Here is a 19,639-nt window from a genome sequence, read left to right as displayed (position 1 = left end):
TCACTGCCTTTGGCACAAAAACCTAGAGGTTGGGTCATGTACACTTCCTCTTCTAAGTCACCATTCAAGAAAGCATTTTTGATGTCCAATTGGTGAAATTCCCAATCAAGATTTGTTGCCAATGAAAGGAGAATCTTGATAGAATTCATCTTGGCTACTGAAGCAAAAGTCTCTGCATAGTCCACTCCATATACTTGTGTAAAACCTTTTGCCACCAGTTTGGCTATGTATCTTTCAACAGTTCCATCAGCCTTGTGTTTCATTGTGAACACCCACTTGCAACCCATTGGTTCATTCCCTTCAGGAAGATCGACCAACTCCCAAGTGCCATTTTTGTGTAATGCATCAATTTCTTCCTTCATTGCACCTGTCCATTTAGGTTTGAATAAAGCGTCTACCACATTCTTAAGAACGGGGATACTGTCAAAAAAAGAGAGGAATGCACGATATGAAGATGAAATATGGTCATAGGACACAAAGTGAGAGATAGGATGATTAGTGGTATAAGATCTAACACCATTTCTCTTAGTAATAGGAACATTGAGATAATTAATGATAGGGGAATCAACATTGAGAGGAACAAGCATATCAATAGGAGCAAGTGTACCTGGCTAATGGGAAGGATCAACCTCTAGTGAAGCCAATGATGTCGGTTGCATAGTGTCAGGTTCCATGGCTCTTGAACTCTACTGGCTTTTGTGGTGGCGAAGAAAGACACAAAATGGAGGAAGATCAGGAGGAGGTAATTGAGTCTATGCCTGTTTCTCCTCAACCCTACTCTCCCCCTGAGGAGAAACCGAGAAGAAAGGTTGATTCTCAAAGAAGGATACGTCGATTGAGACATAGTACTTGCGAGAGGTGGGATCATAGCAACGATACCCCTTTTGAGATAAAGGGTAACCAAGGAAAACACAAGGAATAGCACGAGGATCAAGTTTACCTCGAGTAGGTGGCAAGTTATGAAGAAAGCAACGACACCCAAAAACATGCATTCGAATGGGGGACAACGGAGCTGTAGGAAACAAAAGCTAATGTGGGGCCTTATACTCTAGTAACTGAGATGGCATACGGTTGATGATGTACATAACACACAGAAAAGCATCCATCGAAAAACGTTTCAAAACATTCATATGGATTAACAAGCCACGAGCTACTTTGAGAAGATGATGGTTTTTTCTTTCAACGACACCATTTTGTTGGGGTGTCCTAGCACAAGAGCTTCGTTGAAGTGATCCATTCAAAGCAAAGAATTCCGTGAGATCACAATGGAAGTATGAATGGTACGTACATCACTATTGAAGTGAAGTGTGTACCATCTCAAAGAACCATTCATCCTAAAAGAGTTCTTTGAATAGGCCAATATTCTCTAACACGCCCCCTCACATGACAGCCCATTAGGCTTGAAGCGTGAACAAGCACAGGCCCACCCATACCTTGTGATGAAACTCATGAGGGTAATGAAGATCGAACACTAGACCACTTGGTCAAAATGGCTTTGATACCATCTTGACAGTAAATCCGATTGAAGATTACAGAAGAAGAAGATGAGAAGAGAAGAAAAGAGAAGAGGAAGAAGATAAGGAGAAAGAAGGATTAGAGGCAATGGAACAGTGCTGGCGGCGCCAGCTTCATTAGCTGGTTTAGAATGAAATCAATAATCAGAAAAAATAAAAAACACTTTAATCATCCAAGCAGACCCTAACAAAATAAAATCAATTTTTTCAACAGACATTATGGCAAGAGAGGAACTCTAAAATATTTCAGAAAAGAGGCTGTCAAATTGAAGATGTATGGGAAAAATTTGTGGGCAAACTGTTTTATTGGTCATTAGCTAGTTTAGAATGAACAGATCAGATTACAGTTCTCTTTTTTTTTTTTTTTGATGAATGATTACAGTTCTCTTTTTGGGTATGAAAATCATTTTGTAAACACAAATAGTGGTATAGTGTTTTGTTTTTGTATTTTCACTTTGTACAGCCTCTAGTTGTACAAGGTCTGTTTTTATTGTAGAGATAATGAGAGTTAGCCGAGAGAGCTATTTCTGTAATTTACATCTTGTTGTATTTTATTTTCTTCTTGTACACTATCTTCTCTTGTACTCTAAAAACAATTTGGTCCTTTTACTTTTTTAATATAAATTTCTCTCTTAGGGTGTCGAGCTCCATATTGGACACACCCACAAACTTGTGGCTGTCTCTTTCTCTTCTGGATTTACAGACCTTGACCAGCCTCTGACATGGTATCAGAGCAGGTCACAATCTGACCTACAGAGCTTACTTCTCTGTCCTTTGAATCTTTTGGCATTCAGGGGTCTTCCCAACAATACGTGGGAACCCTCTTGTGCCCTAGAATTTTCTCTCCCAAGGCTGTTTCGATCAGACCTTGACAGATCTGAAATATGGGAGTTTGCACCATCAGCTTCATCTTTTCTCTTTGATCTGCACTTGGAGAAATCAGATCTACTTGAAACTCTACATCTAGTGTCGCCCAGAGGAGTTCTTGTGATTCTCTTCAGCTTGGTTGAATTTGGTTTGATTTAAGAAGGGTTTTATCCTTCTCTTGGTTCAGCATACTGTGATAGTTTCCTTTTCTGGACATTTGATCGAAATGTACCTCTCTATCATCATCTCTTCTTCAATTTCTGATATCAGTCTTAGAAATCAGCAATTTTCTTTATGATAATGGCTTCAAAAAGAGTAGATGTCCTTCTTGTTAAGTTTAATGGATCGAACTATGCCTTGTGGAAGTTTAACTTCCAATTTCATATTGAGGCAAAGGGCCTTTGGGGCTATTTAAACGAAACTGTACCTAAACCTGATGGCTCAGATGTTAAGGCTTTAAATCAGTGGAAAATTGACAATGCAAAGATTGCACCATGGATCCTTGGATCCATTGAGGTTGGCATTGTCATTCCTATGCGAGGTTATAGAACAGCTTATGAAATGTATGAATATCTAGAGAAGGTATATCAGCAATCAAACATCTCTAGGCAGTACCAAATAGAGGTTGATACCTTCTCATATCATCAGGGAGAGAGAAAGGTCCAGGAATACTAATGTAGGGTTTATTAACCTCTGGACAGAATATGAGTTAGTACACATGGGAAAGGATCCTTCGAATTGTTGTGTGAGGTATATGAAGGAAAACTTTGATAGAAGGAAAGTTATGCATTTCCTAATGCATCTCAGACCTGAGTTTGAAGTTGTCAAGTCTAATATCCTGAACCGAGGAACTCTTCTTGATTTAGATACCATTCTTGGGGAAATTCTAAGAGCTGAAACCAGATTTGCTACACAGACCACACTTGATGGGAGGAAAGACTCCAATATTGATGTTGTTTTCCTGGCAACCAAATCAAAGGGGAAGAAGGATTTCTCGCGAATTCAGTGCTATGAATGCAAAGAATTCGGACATGTCTCACATTGTAAGAAGAATACATGCACGTATTGCAAACAATAGGGACATATCATTACAAAATGTCCAACTTGGCCACCAAAGGGAAATGGATCTAATCAGAAGAAAGGGTCTTATAAAGCCTATTGGACAACCATGGAGAATTCAGATGCCTCATCTACCATTACATCAGTGACTTCATAGAATAATTCTTCTGGTGGTATTTCTGAAGATTAGATTCGGTAACTCATGTCCTCGGCTATCTCTTCCGCTTTCTCAGCTATTGGCCTGTCTAGTAAGTCTTCTACCTTCTGCCCCTCCTCAAATCACCTTTGGATTATAGACTCTAGTGCCTTTAATCACATGACGGGGGCCTTCGTTGGTCAGTCTCCTAAACCCCATCTTTCTAATAGACACATTGTCACGGAAAATGATGAAAAAATAGATATATTTGGTTGTGATGATTTACACCTATCTACCTCTAACTCATCTTACTTTCACCTACCCAAGACCTTATTTGTGCCCAAATTAACCACTAATTTGTTTTCTTCTAGTGGTTGTTTGATACAGGACTAGCAAACTGGGGAGGTGAAGGGGAAGGGGCATAGACTAGGTCAACTATTTACTCTGAAGTTTGAGAAGAAGAAAGCTTATTCAGTTTCCCCTTCTTGTTTACTTTCTACTACATCTAGGTTTGAACCTTTTAGTTGTAATAATGACTGGAACTTGTGGCATAGACACCTCGGTCATCCTTTTACAAAGAAACTTGATTATCTATTTGCTTCTAGTAGTTTACCTAATGCTACTGCTTCTTTTAAGAATGTTAATAAATCTTGCATTACTTGTTGTTTGAGCAAAAGTCATATTTTACCCTTTCCTTCTCCTTCTGAGCATGCAACAATACCTTTTTATTTAATACATAGTGATGTTTGGTCATCTCTAGTTACTTCTAGATTGGGATTCAAATATTTTGTTACTTTCATTGATGACTACACTCGCTTTATTTGGATTTATTTCCTCTACAAGAAATCTGAAATTTATCATAAATTTAAACTTTTTCAAGCCTATGTTGCCACCCAATTCAAAGGAAAAATATGTATCCTACGATCTGATTCAGGGGGAGAATACTTTGATGGGGATTTTCAAGCTTATTTGAAAGAATAGGGAATCTAATCCCAAAAATCTTATCCTAGTACTCTACAACAAAACAGAGTAGCCGAAAGAAAGAATAGACACACCTTTGAGTGTAGTTCGGACCCTTCTACAAGACTCTCATGTTCCTTCTTGGTTTTGGGTGGAGGCAGCCAGCACTACTATGTATCTAATAAATCTTGTTCCATCATCTGTTCTAAATAACACCTCTCCGTTCCAGTCCCTGTTTCACAAACCTCTTAACCTATCTTGCTCAAAAGTTTTTTGTTGTGTTTGCTTTCTTCGTCTTCCACCCCATGAACACACCAACTTGACTACACAGGCAGCGTTATGTGCCTATGTGGGGTACATATGCGCTTCAAAATTACATACTGCATCAATACATTTACATTTTTTGTTTCATCATTAACTGATCAATGAAACTCTATTGATTTAGCAATAGCAAGTATATAGAAAAGTTATTTGTTAGAAGAGGTAACAACTCGTGCCTCCTCTTGGGTCTACTGTATTGCCTCATATTTCTGTTTTAATAAATTATATTCATTCATCAAAAAAAAAAAGTATATAGAAAAGTTTTACATTTTTTATGAGTTACAGGAGAAAAGATTACTATTGCATGAGTAAAAGTAAGCTGCTTGGATCAGCCCCTATCAAGCACCCATTTTTACAAAAAAAAAGTCCCTTGCCTTGCCTTGCCGGCTTGGAAATTGCGGGCCCCTAGTACAACTCCACCCAATTTTAACTCCATTACTCGCTACTCATCTTCTTAACAGTTGGTTATTCTTCTCACTCACCTGAACGAGGTATTCACTATTCAAGTTTGAAGCTAGCTATCTAATCTCCCTTAGAAGTGTACAAGTATATCCAATGGATTTCTCCCTTTCCTTGCATCATCCACCATCCACCCTAAGATCACTTTACAATTTCCTTCTACATCCGACCTTCTCAGCTTCAAGGAGAAGTATCGACACAGATCCCAGTACAATTACAAATTAGACACTTTCTTTGTTTTCTTATAACACCTTAAAAGTTTTAAAATGCTCTTAAGTGGAAATCGCAATTTACCTAATTTTTAGTTTCTGAGACAGAAATAAAGAAATTGAACTCGCAAATATATTTTGATATGAGTATGCATTCAAAGCTATTGGTTACAAAAACAGGACTTTGAATTACTGTAGGAACGTAAAGTTAAAGCAGGATTTCAGCCTGGCCATGTTAATTTATCGTCAGTCACAGAATAACAACTAGAGTTTCTTCCCCTTTTGCAGCTTACATCGTGTTGAGCATAAACAATTTTCAATATGTTAACATTGCTAAAAAATTTTAACAAGCGAAGTTACAAACTTCAGGACAATGGTGTCAAATCAAAATAGAGCCCATTGACTACAATTACAAGATCAAGTAACTGAGATTCAAAACGCCATAAATACGCGGCAAAGAGAGTGAATATACCTGAGCCAACAAGCTGACTGCATGGCAGTCGTACCCATGCTGGGAGAAGAAGGGAAACCAGTTTTCGACCCAACACCAAGCAGCATGATGGATTCCATGGACAAAAACCAATGGTGGATTCATAGGTTTATCCTCATTTGGGTCATTTCGGGTACCCTTTTGGAAAATAACCTCCATGTTCAAACCAGAGGGGAGCTCGTGGAACAGACGAGACTGACCTTCTTTGAGCTGGTACTGGACTCGCATTGCAAAGGCTCTGCCATGGACTGCGACAGGCTTTACGGTCCTTTGGATGTGAATGGATTTTATGCGAAGGAGAGCGTTGGTGTGGATTGAGAGAGGAGCAGTCATGATGGTTGCTGAGTGCTGGCTGGTGAGGCTGGAGGCTGCCCTCTACTACTAGTCACTAGAGGCCGTGTACCAGCCCAAGAGGTGATGTTCATATTCCTTCAGGGCTAGTTTTGGGGAAAAAGATTGGAAATCTAGGTTGACACGTTTATCCACAGTGCTTTCTTTGTGCGACACGTCCGTCCATAATTAGAATATGAACCAACGCGTCACATGAAGAGAGCCTGTGTCTGTAAACTGTGAAGTGTGAACAGCATAGTTTGTCAGTTTGTCTAACGTGAAGCTTTGATCGAGCTGCTTGCCTGCTTTCACTGATTTTTTAGTGCTTTATCAAAAGCAGCTCAACCATGCTTCAACCCTTTTAGGAGGGCTTTCACGTAGCAGCTTCTGGCATTACAAGGTGAGCTCCCAAACAAACAAGCTATAACTAATGTTTGGTGAAAACTCAGAAAGCCCAAAATAGGTATCTTACAGCTAAATATCCAACTCTAGTGATTTTCTCCAAGAGCCTATATGAGAGGGCTTCTGCATTGTTAAGCTGCGTTGACGGAGCAGCTTTGGAGAAGTTATAAAACTAGCTTCATCAAAAAATTGAGTTCTCAGCTCACCGACAGCATTTTGGGCTTTTCCGGGATCATTCTCAGTTAAACGACAGCATCTTTGGGCTTTTTGGGGGTTTTCACCAAACACAACATTCTGTGTAGGGCCTAACATGCAACGCTGAAAACCCCCCAAATGGGCACTAAAATTCTTTTATAACTTCGAAAAAAAAGTCTGAAATCCACATGTCCACCACATTATTGTAGATGGCAGTATATTTCTTCATATATATAATTTATTAAAATATGCATTTCTTATTCATACCTAATTTATTGTTATTTCAACCTTAGATTTAGTATTCCTATATTCATAGAATTTGTAAGATTTTCACCGATATTTCCAAAAATATCCATAACATTCCAAAATACATGTCCAACCTTGATTAATACAAATCTTGCAATTGTAGAGGTAAGCATGCCTTCAGTGAATTCATCTTTGCTTGTACATAAACCAAAGGAATGATGTTCAAGCAAAAGGTTGACTCCTAAAATGCAGCTTGCAAGAGACAAAAGAGAGCATGCCTCTGGGAATGAGATCACAAATGGACCAAGGAGGCACCTGTTGGATTCCTTGATCGAAATCCCTGTTCCCTCTAACATCAAATAAATACTGTATAATGTATTTCTCACCTTATCCCCTATTAAGGACAGTGTTTCCCTGCTTAGCCAACAAGAAAATTAAAAGACAGAATTGCCACTACAACAAAACACACAACCAGATGGTAAATTCTAATTCCGGAAAAAGTCCAATATGTAAAGTCTTTCCTGCACAAATCTGTCTTGAACCTGCCAAGCAGGAAGAGATCATGGGGACAAGCTAACCCCTTACTAATTCCCTTGTATCACCAAAACTTATCTTGCACTTTCATTCATTTATCCCACAATAAATTCAATTGTTTTTTCAACTGGTACACCAGACAAGTCAAATCTCAACAACCAAGGATGATTACATTTAGAATGACAAAATGAAGCATTTCATCCATTTCTTAATCTTCGAATGTTACAATGGCAGAAGCAGCCAACATTCACATTTTGAGCATGCTACCAAAGATGAAGCAAGAGAAAACAGACACTAAATATTAGTAGGCCCCATAAAGGAATTACATTGAATTCTGTTTATTCAATCTATTCAGCCATGACAGGATCATATCAGCTCCCTTTCCCCATGAACAATCCAGCATCATATCATGTGCAACCCCTTTGACACAGACCGGTGGCACACCATAAAACCTTGCTGTTTCATTGAGTCCTTCATCATCCTATAATCATATAATTTTAACCACATGACACATACACCAAGTGAGAATACATGAAGGGCCATATTAGTTTGAAAAACCTGGACCATTAAAGTTTTAACCAAATATATAAACACCGGAATATCTTGAGGCCCAAAAATAGACAGCAATGAGAACAGAATTCATAACATATGATTGTAAAACCACAGACTGCAAATGCAGCTGCGCACTTTCAAAAGAAGCAGAGATAGTTTCCACAACATATTTCCATTTTCACTTCCATGGGCCATGAAATTTTATTGGAATCAGTGATTTAAAAGGCATGCCTAAGTACAGCTGTGCACTTTCAAAAGGTGCACGCCTGGTGTACCTTGCACTTCAGCCCAAGTGTGCACCTTTTTTTATGCTTTTTGTTCTTTCCCAAACCTAGTGGCTGGGCTGGAGGCTCTGCCCAGGACGCCTGGCCAAGCCCCTTGAGGCAAGCCCAAACAAGTCCATGTTTGTTCATTCATTCATCCTAATAAAATATCTTCTAAAGACAATTAAAATTATACTATCATTTTTTTGTGTGGAGATTAAGAATTTAAGACCCTAACATGGACTTTGTTTGGGCTTGCCTCGAGGGGCTTGGTTGAGGAACAAAAGAGATTGAAGTTTTTAAAATATTTACATGTTACGTTTATGTATTTTAATTTTAGATAATAGGTTTTTTAAAACATTTATTTTACATTTTAAGTTTATATTTTTAATTAATATTATGTTTAATATTTATATTTCTTAATTTTTTTTGCAATTTTTTATATTTTTTAAATTTTTAGCTTTTTCTTTGTATTCTTAAGCCTTGCTTTGAAAAGGTGTGTGCCTCGCCTTGTGCCTTGTCTCGGGCGCAAATTTTCCCTTGCGATTTTAAAGCACTAACTGGAATCGACATATTCCTCGGTGAACACTACCAAAACTATAAGGAGTAAATAAAATAGTACTATAACATAAGTTGGAGACAATATTGGAGAAATGGGAAGTAACAATGTTATTGCCCGCCTAACTTACATGATTACCACTTGAGCTAGTTCAATATTCATTTCAAACATGATGTTAAATATTAGTTTTTTTTGTGTAATAGATCATTTGGTTGATCTATTACAACCATTTACGTTTTCTATGAGTTTAAAATTTTCTTTAGCTCATTCTATCATCAAGTTTTGAATTTTAAGGTTTACAGGAGATCAAGGTTCAAAGTATCAATACAATACGGCCCCATATCGAGCATATCATATCTATTGTTTGGGTACCCAATACACCTGCTTATAGGTATTTTCAGGAACCTAAATTTTTATTGAATAATATATATAAAAATATACATAAAACTGAAATTTGAAAACAAAACTAAAAAAAGGGAACATAGTTTAAAATACCGATACACAAAGGTGTATTGATACTTTAAACCATGTACAAGACAACTTTGGAATGTATTCTTGTGTCACTTTAGTTTCTTAGCTTTGTTTAATAATTTGGAACAAGATAATAATTTAAAAAAGCATGCCTATACTTCTTTTATCATTTTATAAAATATCATGCTATATTTTTGCATATTTACAATGTTTCCACCATGTCTATAATTTTTACAATATTTCCATACGATATTTCCGACATTTCCTATGTATTTCCTATATTTTTTTTTATCAGCAACACAAAATTTGACTCTTTAATTTAAAATGAAGATATACAACAAGAAGTTGTGGGCATATGACCAACATTTCACCGACACGAACATTTTAAACCTTGCACATTAAATTAAAAGGCAAGCATGAAATATGTCACAAGCTAGTAGTTTAAGTGAGCTATAACTTACCACAATGAAGTCGTCACTTGCACCCAAAACAAGGACCTGAAGAGTTGATCTTGGTATTGAAGGAACAGGCAATGATGCATTAAGCTTTCTCAGATCAAATAGTGGCAGCCTTGAGCTTTCTTTCATTAATTCCTGATAACTGTAATAAAACAGAGTCAGTTCCAAGCCTTCAACTCCAAGATGACTACAACTTGAACCATTTTAGTGAAACCTCTTCTCTTCTTGGACTAATTATGTCAACAGAAATAATTGATTATGGTGGAGGTTGCTTAACTTGCATTTTAGCAGAAACTTGGCTCAGATGATCATTAATGAGAGGGGGTGTTCTACAACATGGTTGTTTTGCTTTTGGAAACAAAAACTTGCTTCCGTTTTCAAAAACAAAACTAACCATGTTGCTGAACACCCCCAAAGAGTACAAAGTCCCTCAGACATGGCAAAAATATCATTTAGAAAAATTAACACGTGCACTGAAGTGAAACATAACATGCAAAGTTGTATTTTTTTTGTTGAGAGAATATTAGAACATGCAAAGTTGTAATATAGTTTCAAGCTCCCCAGTGGTAACATTCCAAAAATGTTTCACATGGAAAGCAATCAATAAACGATTGTGTTTGGATTCGACCGGGTTACCATTTAGGACATCAGACATCTGAATTTAGTTTGAACTCAAATATTTGGATTCTAGGTTGGACTTGGATCAGATTTGGATATTACAACCAACCTACTTAGTGAAATACATTAGGATATAGTTTTAACGGATGATACTCAAACCTACAAGTTCTAGATTAAAAATCTATAGTTGAGCAACTCTACTAGTCAATAATCAATATACAAAACTAAAATATATAAAGAAGTATTTTTTAAAGTAAAATAAAATTTATAAAAAGAAAAAGAAGATTACAAAGAAGGTTACCAGATGTCACCCAAGAGGAGAAAGAAAAACAAACCTACTCCAAACCTACAACTCAACCAAACAAAAAACAACACTCCAAACACCAAACTTGCCGCTCAAAAGAAAGACAACAAACTTTCACTCGAGCCCAAACAAAACATAAAAACCAAACAAATCAGCTTCCACCCAACAAAACTCCAACAATCAAAAAACAGACCCATCCAAAACCAGAGATGCCATTTCTCAATTGAATGACTTCAAGCATTAACCTCCCCACCTGTTCTTAATAACTTTCTTTGTTTTCTTTACATTCTTAATTGAATAAACCTCCTTTCAATCCATCAAAAACTTTTGGCACCAGAACATTTCAATGTTTTCTTTGACTTATGAATCATCTCACTGCAAGCAGTATCTTCTTGAGCTCCTTTGAATCCATAGAATTCTCATTAGTTCTCTCTAACTTGAACACTCCATTCTTCTCAAAAACCTGATCTGCAACCAAATCTTCACCCTTTTCATTTAAAACCCCTTCAGGACCAATAAATCTTATTCTATCTTGAGCCTCTTCAATGCTTAACTTAAAACCATCATCACCAGATTCCAGCTTTTCATTCTCTTGACCCTTTTCCACCAATTCTTTGAATGCCTTCCTATCAAATTCTTCTCCCCCGAGAAAGAACAAGCCCAACGTTTTTTTTTTTTTTTTGAGAAAATTTAACCAGGATTCATTAAATGAAGAAGGGGTACATGAGAAGATGTACAAAGCAGGGGAAGAACCCCTAGAAATCACAAAGGAGGAAGCTTGTCGTTATACAAATGCTCCAAATACACACCACATTTGGCTAAACCATCCGCAGTATGATTGTGTTCCCTAGGAAATCCAAGCTAATTTTACATTTAAACAGTCCAAAGAATCCCAAGCCTCCTCCAAATAGTGACTCAATCTCCAAGGTCCCCCCTGTCTCTTAACCATTTTATAGTATTTGCTGAATCACCTGCAATGACTAAATTCTGGATTCCCAAGTTTTTTATTATTCTGATTCCTGTGAGAGCAGCCATCACTTCAGCCTTTGCGGAATCAGCCAAACCAATCGGACCACTAAAAGTCCAACATATGTTGCCCCTTTCATCCCTTACTGTACCTCCAACACCAGCTAAGCCAGGGTTACCTAAGGCACTTCCATCGAAGTTAAGGGTCATCACTCCACTGAAGGGGTCGGGATGCCTCAAGGATGCTTGATGGAGGTGAGAGAGAAACAGAAACTTATATTATTAATAATAAAACATGATTACAAACAGCACTCCAGGGAGAGATAAAATGACTTAACTCTCCTCCAGAGAACCAGAAAAGAAAATTACAAATTAGCCTAAAACATTTGACAAGCCCAATGTTTTATTCACTTCCATTTCTTTTTCACCACCTCTTCAATATCTTACATTCTTTTTATTGGAATGCCTATCTTACTTTCAATTGTGTGAGTCTCATCAATAATCACCTTTTTTTGGTTGGTCTTCCCCATTCTCAATCTTGACCTCATCATTTCCTTCACCAAATAAAGATATTGTCTTATATTTTTTCTTCATCTCAAAACTTTTAACCACCACTACATCAACATCACCAACTACATGTCCTTTCTGCCTCCCCTTATCTCCTTTAAAAACCTCGCCTTCCTCAACATCCATCTGACTTCGATCACCTCCTGAACAAATTTTCCCCATCAGACCCCAATGCACCTGACTTGAACAACTCCTGATTAACCACACCAATTACATCATCTTCCTTAGTGCTTACCACTTCCTCTCCTTAAAACTCCAGTCAACCCATCCTCAATTTCCCCCCAAGACTTCAATCAAAACAAGTTTCTCCCTCTCCTGCTTATCAAAACTACTCCCCCCCATTAGTCTGACCCTCTACCAGTCTACCCTCAACTCAATTTCCTTAGGCTCACATGCTAAACCACCTTCACCATCAGAATGATCAGAAAAGTTTACCACTGCATGAAAATACATCCCCACTTCCCTCATTAATGTCGCCAATATTATTCGTGACAAGATCATGCTCAACTTCAACACTGCAGTTGACCTCCACATTTTCCTCCACTACTAGAAGCTTGAGCCCTAATGAATTCTCACCAAGCCCCACAAGTCCCACAATGCTGACCTCTGTCTAGTCACTGGAGATTGATTGTAAAGACAAATTTGAAGGGTCAACATCCAAATTTTGGGTTTCCCCTGAGGTTGCTTGTAAAGACAAATTTGAAGGGTCAACATCCAAATCTTGGGTTTCGCCTACCCTGGGTGGGTGTGTGGATGAACAGGTGGAAATACTTTTATAGCAGTATTATTGGATTGAAACTTTATCAGATTGAATTGTGGCGGTTTTGGATTCGAGAAATTAATTAAACGAATATATTCTACCGATCCATATCTTTGCTAATAAGCTCAGATACAGATCAAAAGCCAACTTAGTGATTGCCTAACTCAAGACAAAAATTTAAGATTTTACCACTTCATAGTAGGAAGGATAGGTATGTGCAAAGGATGCTCCGTGCAGTTTTCACCTATGATATCCTGAACTGCCACCCACAATGTAAATTACAAATAATATTTGAAATTGTTGTTTTATGTTGGATTTAACTCAGTTATGAAGACAAACATTAGGATGAAAATCTCTTACTTGGGATTAACTAGTATTGAGAAAATATATCAAATAGTAAGACATCCACCTAATTTATTATATCTATCAGAAGTGACTCAAGTATGAAAGATTATTAACTTATAAAAAAAGATTAAATAAACTTTCTTTTACTACATGTGTCTGTGTGTATATGTGCATATATAATTTAATATACTAAAAGAATGGACTAACCGTCGGACTAGGTGATCTTCCATCTCAGGAGAAAAAAATGTTTCCTTACAAAGAGGCAAGGAAGTTGAGAAAGCTTTAGCAGCCAAACTGAGTGTCACCTGATAAGATTCCATGTATCAGTTCAAATGGAAAAGAAGATCCAATTTGATGGAGTCAAAGACCAAAGAAAATCATAAAATTTCACTACATCTCTAAAGAACCCAAATAGGGGTGTAACAAAAATTCATTATTTTTTTAAACGGACCCAAGCCAGATTTAGTTGGAATTCTCCAAATTGGGCAACCCAACATGCACCCATAAAATCTAAACCTTTTTTGTTAACTCAAGAACTTGACACCACATGATAATATGTAACTGTACATATGACAAAAAAGAGATACATATGACAGTGTGAAATTAAACAGATACAGCCATGGAAACCTTTTCCATAGAACATCAGATAAGATAGAAAAGAGAGAACTACTAGTAATAATAGAATTTGATCAATGTGATAAAGTCCATAGAATCTTTTGTTACTTTCCATTAAGATAGTAAAGTAATGAATTTTCAATTTCTTGAAGGAATACAATCTCAAAACTTATAATACCATTGATAGAGTAGAATATACCACTTGAAGGATAAGTTAAATGCTCCAGCCCATATCTTCCAGTCAATGAAAAAATACAAATAAATGCTCATTATCTTCCTTTGAAGGGGAAAAGTTAATACCTTGAAAGCAGCAATAGGTTTTGAAAGAAGATATCGCCACACTAACCCACTACAATTGTAAAATGCATGTCAGAGGAGTTGGACACACTAAATGAAGAAAATGCAAAAGATATACTATATAAGGAATTACCCATTTCCTGAAGGAGGTACAGAGCAGATAAGAACAGCCCCTGCAAGTCTTGGGAGCAAATTATCCCTTCCTACATTTAACAAATAGATATATTACAAGAAAAAAGAGAACATAGGTAGCAACTGTAGCATGCCAACTACATATATAATATAAGCAGTCAGCCTTTTTTTCTTCCTGATTGACACCTTATTTTAACAATGGATATGACACTAAACAGAATGGAATGGTGAAAAAAGGATTCACGCAGCATATCCCATATAGTTGGGATAAGGCTTGGACAATGATGATTGACACATTATTTCAATTCAACCAAGAACCTTACACAAAACTGAGCTATACCAGATTATTACCTGAGGAATGTTCAGTCCTCATGTCTGATAGGTAGGACTGAACAATAAGTCCCCCAAACGAATGCCCAATCAGCACTGGTGACAACCTGACTTCTTTCTGGATGAAATCAGCAATATCATTTGCATGCGTCTACTGCAAAATTTTGCAATGAGCAAGACTAGATGAGTAAATTTGCTCTAGGACCTTACAAAATTTTGATTGGGTGAAACCTTTTTTATTGGTTGGAACTTGGAACCTTGAAAATGTTTTGGAACAAAATACAAAGAGGAAGGGTTCATCAATTATTTGGCTACTCAAAGCCACTACTTTGCAGCAAAGAATTGAAAAAACAAAGAAATACCTGAAGAGAGCCAGCTATTTTTCCAGCAGGAGCATCACTTTCACCCTGACCATGTTAACAAAGACACGTTAAACCAGAAACAGCATTGCAAGCATACGTAAGAGAGTCATGCTCAATGTTACACGTAACAGTTTTTGAAGTGTTTCTCTTGTGTTTCCATGTGATTATCAAAAAACAACACCTTAAAATGAAGTACGAAATGTTTATGAATAAAAGGTACAAAGACAAAATGCATCGTGTAAAAGAAAAAGATTGCAGAGGAAAGATGCTAAATATAAGTGTTAGTCTTATCACTTGGAAGTCATAATAATTTCTGGCACTCCATCAACATGGCTGATTTGAGAAAGTGCCAAACAATCAATGTTCTTCCATGTTCCAGAAAGATACTAATGCACATAAACACAGGCAAATAACAATAACAACAACTAACAATACCATTTATCAGTTAAAATAGGACAAAGTCATTCTAGAACACCTTTTTTTCAATATAAAAGGAGGTAAAAACAAACTCTTATGTCCTGCTATTTGATTTACACTATTTATTTTGATGAGAAGTGTTAAGGTGTTAAGGTTGAGGATGAAATAATTAGGTTGTAATTAGGTGGTACTCATCATTATACCACAAAAAAAATGTTTAAAAATGGCAGGCAAACAACTCAGAGTAAAATATTTTCTCAAAAAATTCAGAAAAAAAAAATGTCATGAAAATTTGACAATATGATCAACCACCATTTTACCATCTTTCCTTCCACATCTCTGACATTTGGAGAAGGGGAGGCTGCATTAGACTGGAATCCAATCATTACAATTGTTCCCAGCACATTGATTAGCTCTCAGATTAGTTTGAATTAAAATACCCAAAGGTATCAGGTGGAAGGTATAAACTTTATTATAAAAAACCAACACAAAAAGTAGGCCCTCAGGGTGGGTAGGTTGGAGGTAAAGGGGGCATAATCAATGGATCTGGATTGGGACACCAAAATAGAAGTTGCAGCTGAATGTGTATTACAAGTTCAGTACATGAATTATGATAGTCATTTAGTTCAATGTGATCAATATTTTACACCGTTTGAAAGATCAAGCTCAACTCGAATAAAGTTTGGGAGAAAAAGAAATATCCCATTTTTTTATTTCATTTGAAGGGCTACAAACGGGGGTAGCCCATCCCCCAACCCAGGTGCAGGCGGGATTCGATCCCAAGTCTCTGCTACGACGAGCAGGAGACAGCACCTTACTCAATATTTAATTATTTACTTTTTATTTCAGGCAAATAAATGGCAAGAACCAAAGTGGCGAATCATTGTGTCAAGGTTGTTTGTTACCAAAGAAAATGTCAAGGTTGTTTACTTCCCATGACAATTTTACAAGGAAATAACAGATCCTTAAATAGAAATTTGTACTGAAGGTGTACAAAGCCATGCTGTTGAGTAAGGAGAGAAATTTGTACTGAAGGAAAATAGAAAGACAACAATGATGGCAATGATGTGGTATAGCTCAATTCCTGGGAAACAGACTGAAGGAGACTGCCTAGTGGTAATTTCAGTCAGGGAAACTCAATTCCCAGGAAGAAGTCTGAACCTCTCATTCAGATGGCTCCCCAGATGTGCTAATAGGCTGGCTGGTGACCTTGCTAAATCAGGAATATCTAGGCAATCATTAGAATGGGGAAGTCCACGACCTGGGAGAACGGCAAAACTTAAGAAGATTGATCAGCTTGATGCTATTACCAGCTGTCCTCCACCTTGCCAGCAGGACTCTTTTACAACGAATTAAATTCATTCTGTTGATTATCAATTAAAAAAAATGTAGTTTAGCTGCAAGAGACTGCATGTATTTTTTCGACAGATAAAAAAAGAAATTTTATTAAAATCAAAAGAAGTCTGATTACAACCAAAACCATGGTATCAAGCAACACCTTAAAAAGAAACTGCATGAATCTGGAACATTATGGTTTGGAAACACCTAGTCACCTACCAAATCCTGGGTTTGAATTTTCATTTCAAGTAAGATTTTGAACTTTATACACAGCAATATATTCTTTGTAGTTTCTTGTCATATTATTGCTTCTCATATGCTGAAAATAGAATAATTGAATGTACTAAATGTAACTATTGTTTGCTTTGGACTCTTTGGTTTACAATCTTAGTTCCAAATCATTTGCTCTGAAGTAAAACACTGAAATGATGTAAACAGTGGTGCGGCTAGTTAACAACATTAACATCTTTTAGTTAATTGTCTATGAGCCCATGTGCCTATTTTGATGAATTTATACCTTCAAACATGTCACTTGGTCATAATACAATGTTATGAACCATCGGAATCTTGATTGCCACTTATAAAGCAAGCGCTGTATAAAGTTCCTTATGCTTTATTTCAGTAACTTATTGGAGACTTTTGGAGAGAGTTGGATAACTAACAGACCCGATTACTTAATCAATTAATTTATTGTTGACTAAGGCAGGTTCTCATAAAGAATTAAGTGTTTATATTATTACACATGCACTTAGAAACTACAATGATGTGTCAGAAAATTTACATTTTTCTTTGATCATTAATTGATCTGTGAGACTCTAATGGTTTAGCAAAAGCAAGTGCACAGAGCAGGTTTACCATTGCAAGACCCCTATCTAGCACCTATTTTTACAGGGAAAAAAATTGCCTGCCTGGAAGCGGCAGGCCTCTAGTACAACTTCTCCCAATTGAACTCCCTTCCTGGTTGTTCATCTTCTTAGCAGTTGGCTATTCTTCTAACTCGCCTGAACAAAGTATTCAGGTTTGAAGCTATATATCTGATATCACTTAGTCTATGTTTAGTTTGAAGGAAAAGGTAGGGAAAGGAAGGGAAAGTAGGGAAACCTAATACAAGGTTTGTAAAGGTATCCCGTTTCCCTACTTTTCCCTATTTTTTCCTTCAAACCAAACACAGCCTTATAAGTGTACCCACGGGATTTCTCCCCTTCTTTGCATCCACCCTATGATTACCTTAAAATCTCCTTCTACTTTCAACCTTCTCAGCTTCAAGGAGAAGCACCGATGCAGACCACGGTACAATTACAATTCAGACACTGTTACTCTGTTTTCCTATAACACATTAAAAGTTTTTAAAATATTCTGAAATGGAAATCGCATTTTACCTAATTTTTTGTTTCTGAGAGACAAAAAAAGCCTAACTTTCAAATATATTTCAATATGGGTATGCATTCAAGGCTATGAGCCTATGACTTAGAAAATGAGGACTTTGAATTACGGAAGGAACCTAATGTTTAAGTAGGACTTCATCCTCTCCGTGTTAATTTAAGTTCAATCACAAAAAAAAAGCCCTAGATTTCTCTTTTCCCTTTTGCAGTTTGCACATTGTCGGACATGTACAGCTTTCAGTATGTTAGCATTGCAAGAAATTTTAACAAGCAAAGTTACAGACATCGGGGCCATGGTGTCAAAATCAAAATAAAGCCCATTGCCTACAAGGTCGAGTAACTGAGCTTCAAAACGACACAGATACGCGGAAAAGAGAGTGGATATACCTGAGCCAGCAAGCTGACTCCGTAGCAGTCGTACCCATGTTGAGAGAAGAAGGGCAACCAGTGTTCGGCCCAACACCAAGCAGCATGAAAGCTTCCGTGGACAAAAACCAAAGGCGGATTCTCCGATTTATCCTCATTTGGGTCATTTCGTGTACTCTTTTGTATAATAACCTCCATGTTCAGACCAGACGGGAGCACGTGGAACACGCGAGACTGCCCTTCTTTGAGCTGGTACTGGACTCCCATTGCAGAAGCTCTGGAAAGGACCGAGACAGGCTTTCCGACCCTTTGGTTGTTAACAGATTTTATGCGAAGGAAAGCTTTGGGTGTTAATGGAGCTAAGGTGTGGATTGAGAGAAGAGAAGCCATGGTTACTGAGGCTTCTACAGTCAGAAGCGGTACCACTACCAGAGCGAGAGATGATCGTGAGATATATAATCATTTATTGGCCTTGTCCCCATTTTATCTCTTGGGATTATTCTACTTGGATTTCCTCCGGCCGGATCAATCCAAAATCAAACGGCCAGGTCGGGCTAGGAAATGTAAGTGGCAAACCATTCGGATTGGGTCAAAGTGGGTTCCGGGTTGCTTTGTTGGTTGACATTGACCCGTATGTCCGAAGTCGGAACCCATATCCAAATCCAACATCCGGTTGATTAATAATCACGATCCCTTTTTTTTTTTTTTGGTAATTAAGACATCATTAAAAACTCCCAAAAAGAGGAGATGAGAGAAAACCCACACCGCTGAGGGACGCGGCCAACTTATGGGCCACAACATTACAATTTCTCTTA

General features: G+C 37.3%; 1 protein-coding gene across 1 annotated transcript; it reads right to left on the bottom strand.

The window, feature by feature from the left end:
- Window positions 1-7,902: 7,902 nt before the first annotated feature.
- LOC148863662 (alpha/beta-Hydrolases superfamily protein) lies at window positions 7,903-19,380 on the bottom strand. Its single transcript, XM_088977993.1, has 8 exons — window positions 18,846-19,380; window positions 15,322-15,366; window positions 14,981-15,110; window positions 14,631-14,700; window positions 14,501-14,549; window positions 13,793-13,890; window positions 10,029-10,167; window positions 7,903-8,203 (listed from the first exon to the last, which is right to left on the bottom strand). The coding sequence occupies exons 1-8, from the start codon at window positions 19,212-19,214 to the stop codon at window positions 8,045-8,047; spliced, it is 1,059 nt and encodes a 352-aa protein (XP_088834119.1). The 5' UTR covers window positions 19,215-19,380; the 3' UTR covers window positions 7,903-8,044.
- Between the last annotated feature and the right edge of the window lie 259 nt (window positions 19,381-19,639).

Source organism: Nelumbo lutea, chromosome 3, assembly GCF_056320005.1.
Source record: "Nelumbo lutea isolate HS-2025 chromosome 3, American lotus-T2T, whole genome shotgun sequence".
In the NCBI taxonomy this organism is placed as follows: Eukaryota; Viridiplantae; Streptophyta; class Magnoliopsida; order Proteales; family Nelumbonaceae; genus Nelumbo; species Nelumbo lutea.
Note: the sequence above shows the minus strand (reverse complement) of the source record. Positions and strands in the feature narration are given on the sequence as shown.

What these genes read in the sequence shown, in the direction of transcription:
- LOC148863662 (XM_088977993.1), bottom strand. Translation starts at nt 19,214, where the DNA reads ATGGCTTCTCTTCTCTCAATCCACACCTTAGCTCCATTAACACCCAAA. An exon ending in AAATAGCTGGCTCTCTTCAG is followed by an intron (nt 15,111 to 15,321) that starts GTATTTCTTTGT and finishes ATTTTGCAGTAG; the next exon opens with ACGCATGCAAATGATATTGC. An exon ending in GAAGATCACCTAGTCCGACG is followed by an intron (nt 10,168 to 13,792) that starts GTTAGTCCATTC and finishes GTTTTATTACAG; the next exon opens with TTATCAGGAATTAATGAAAG.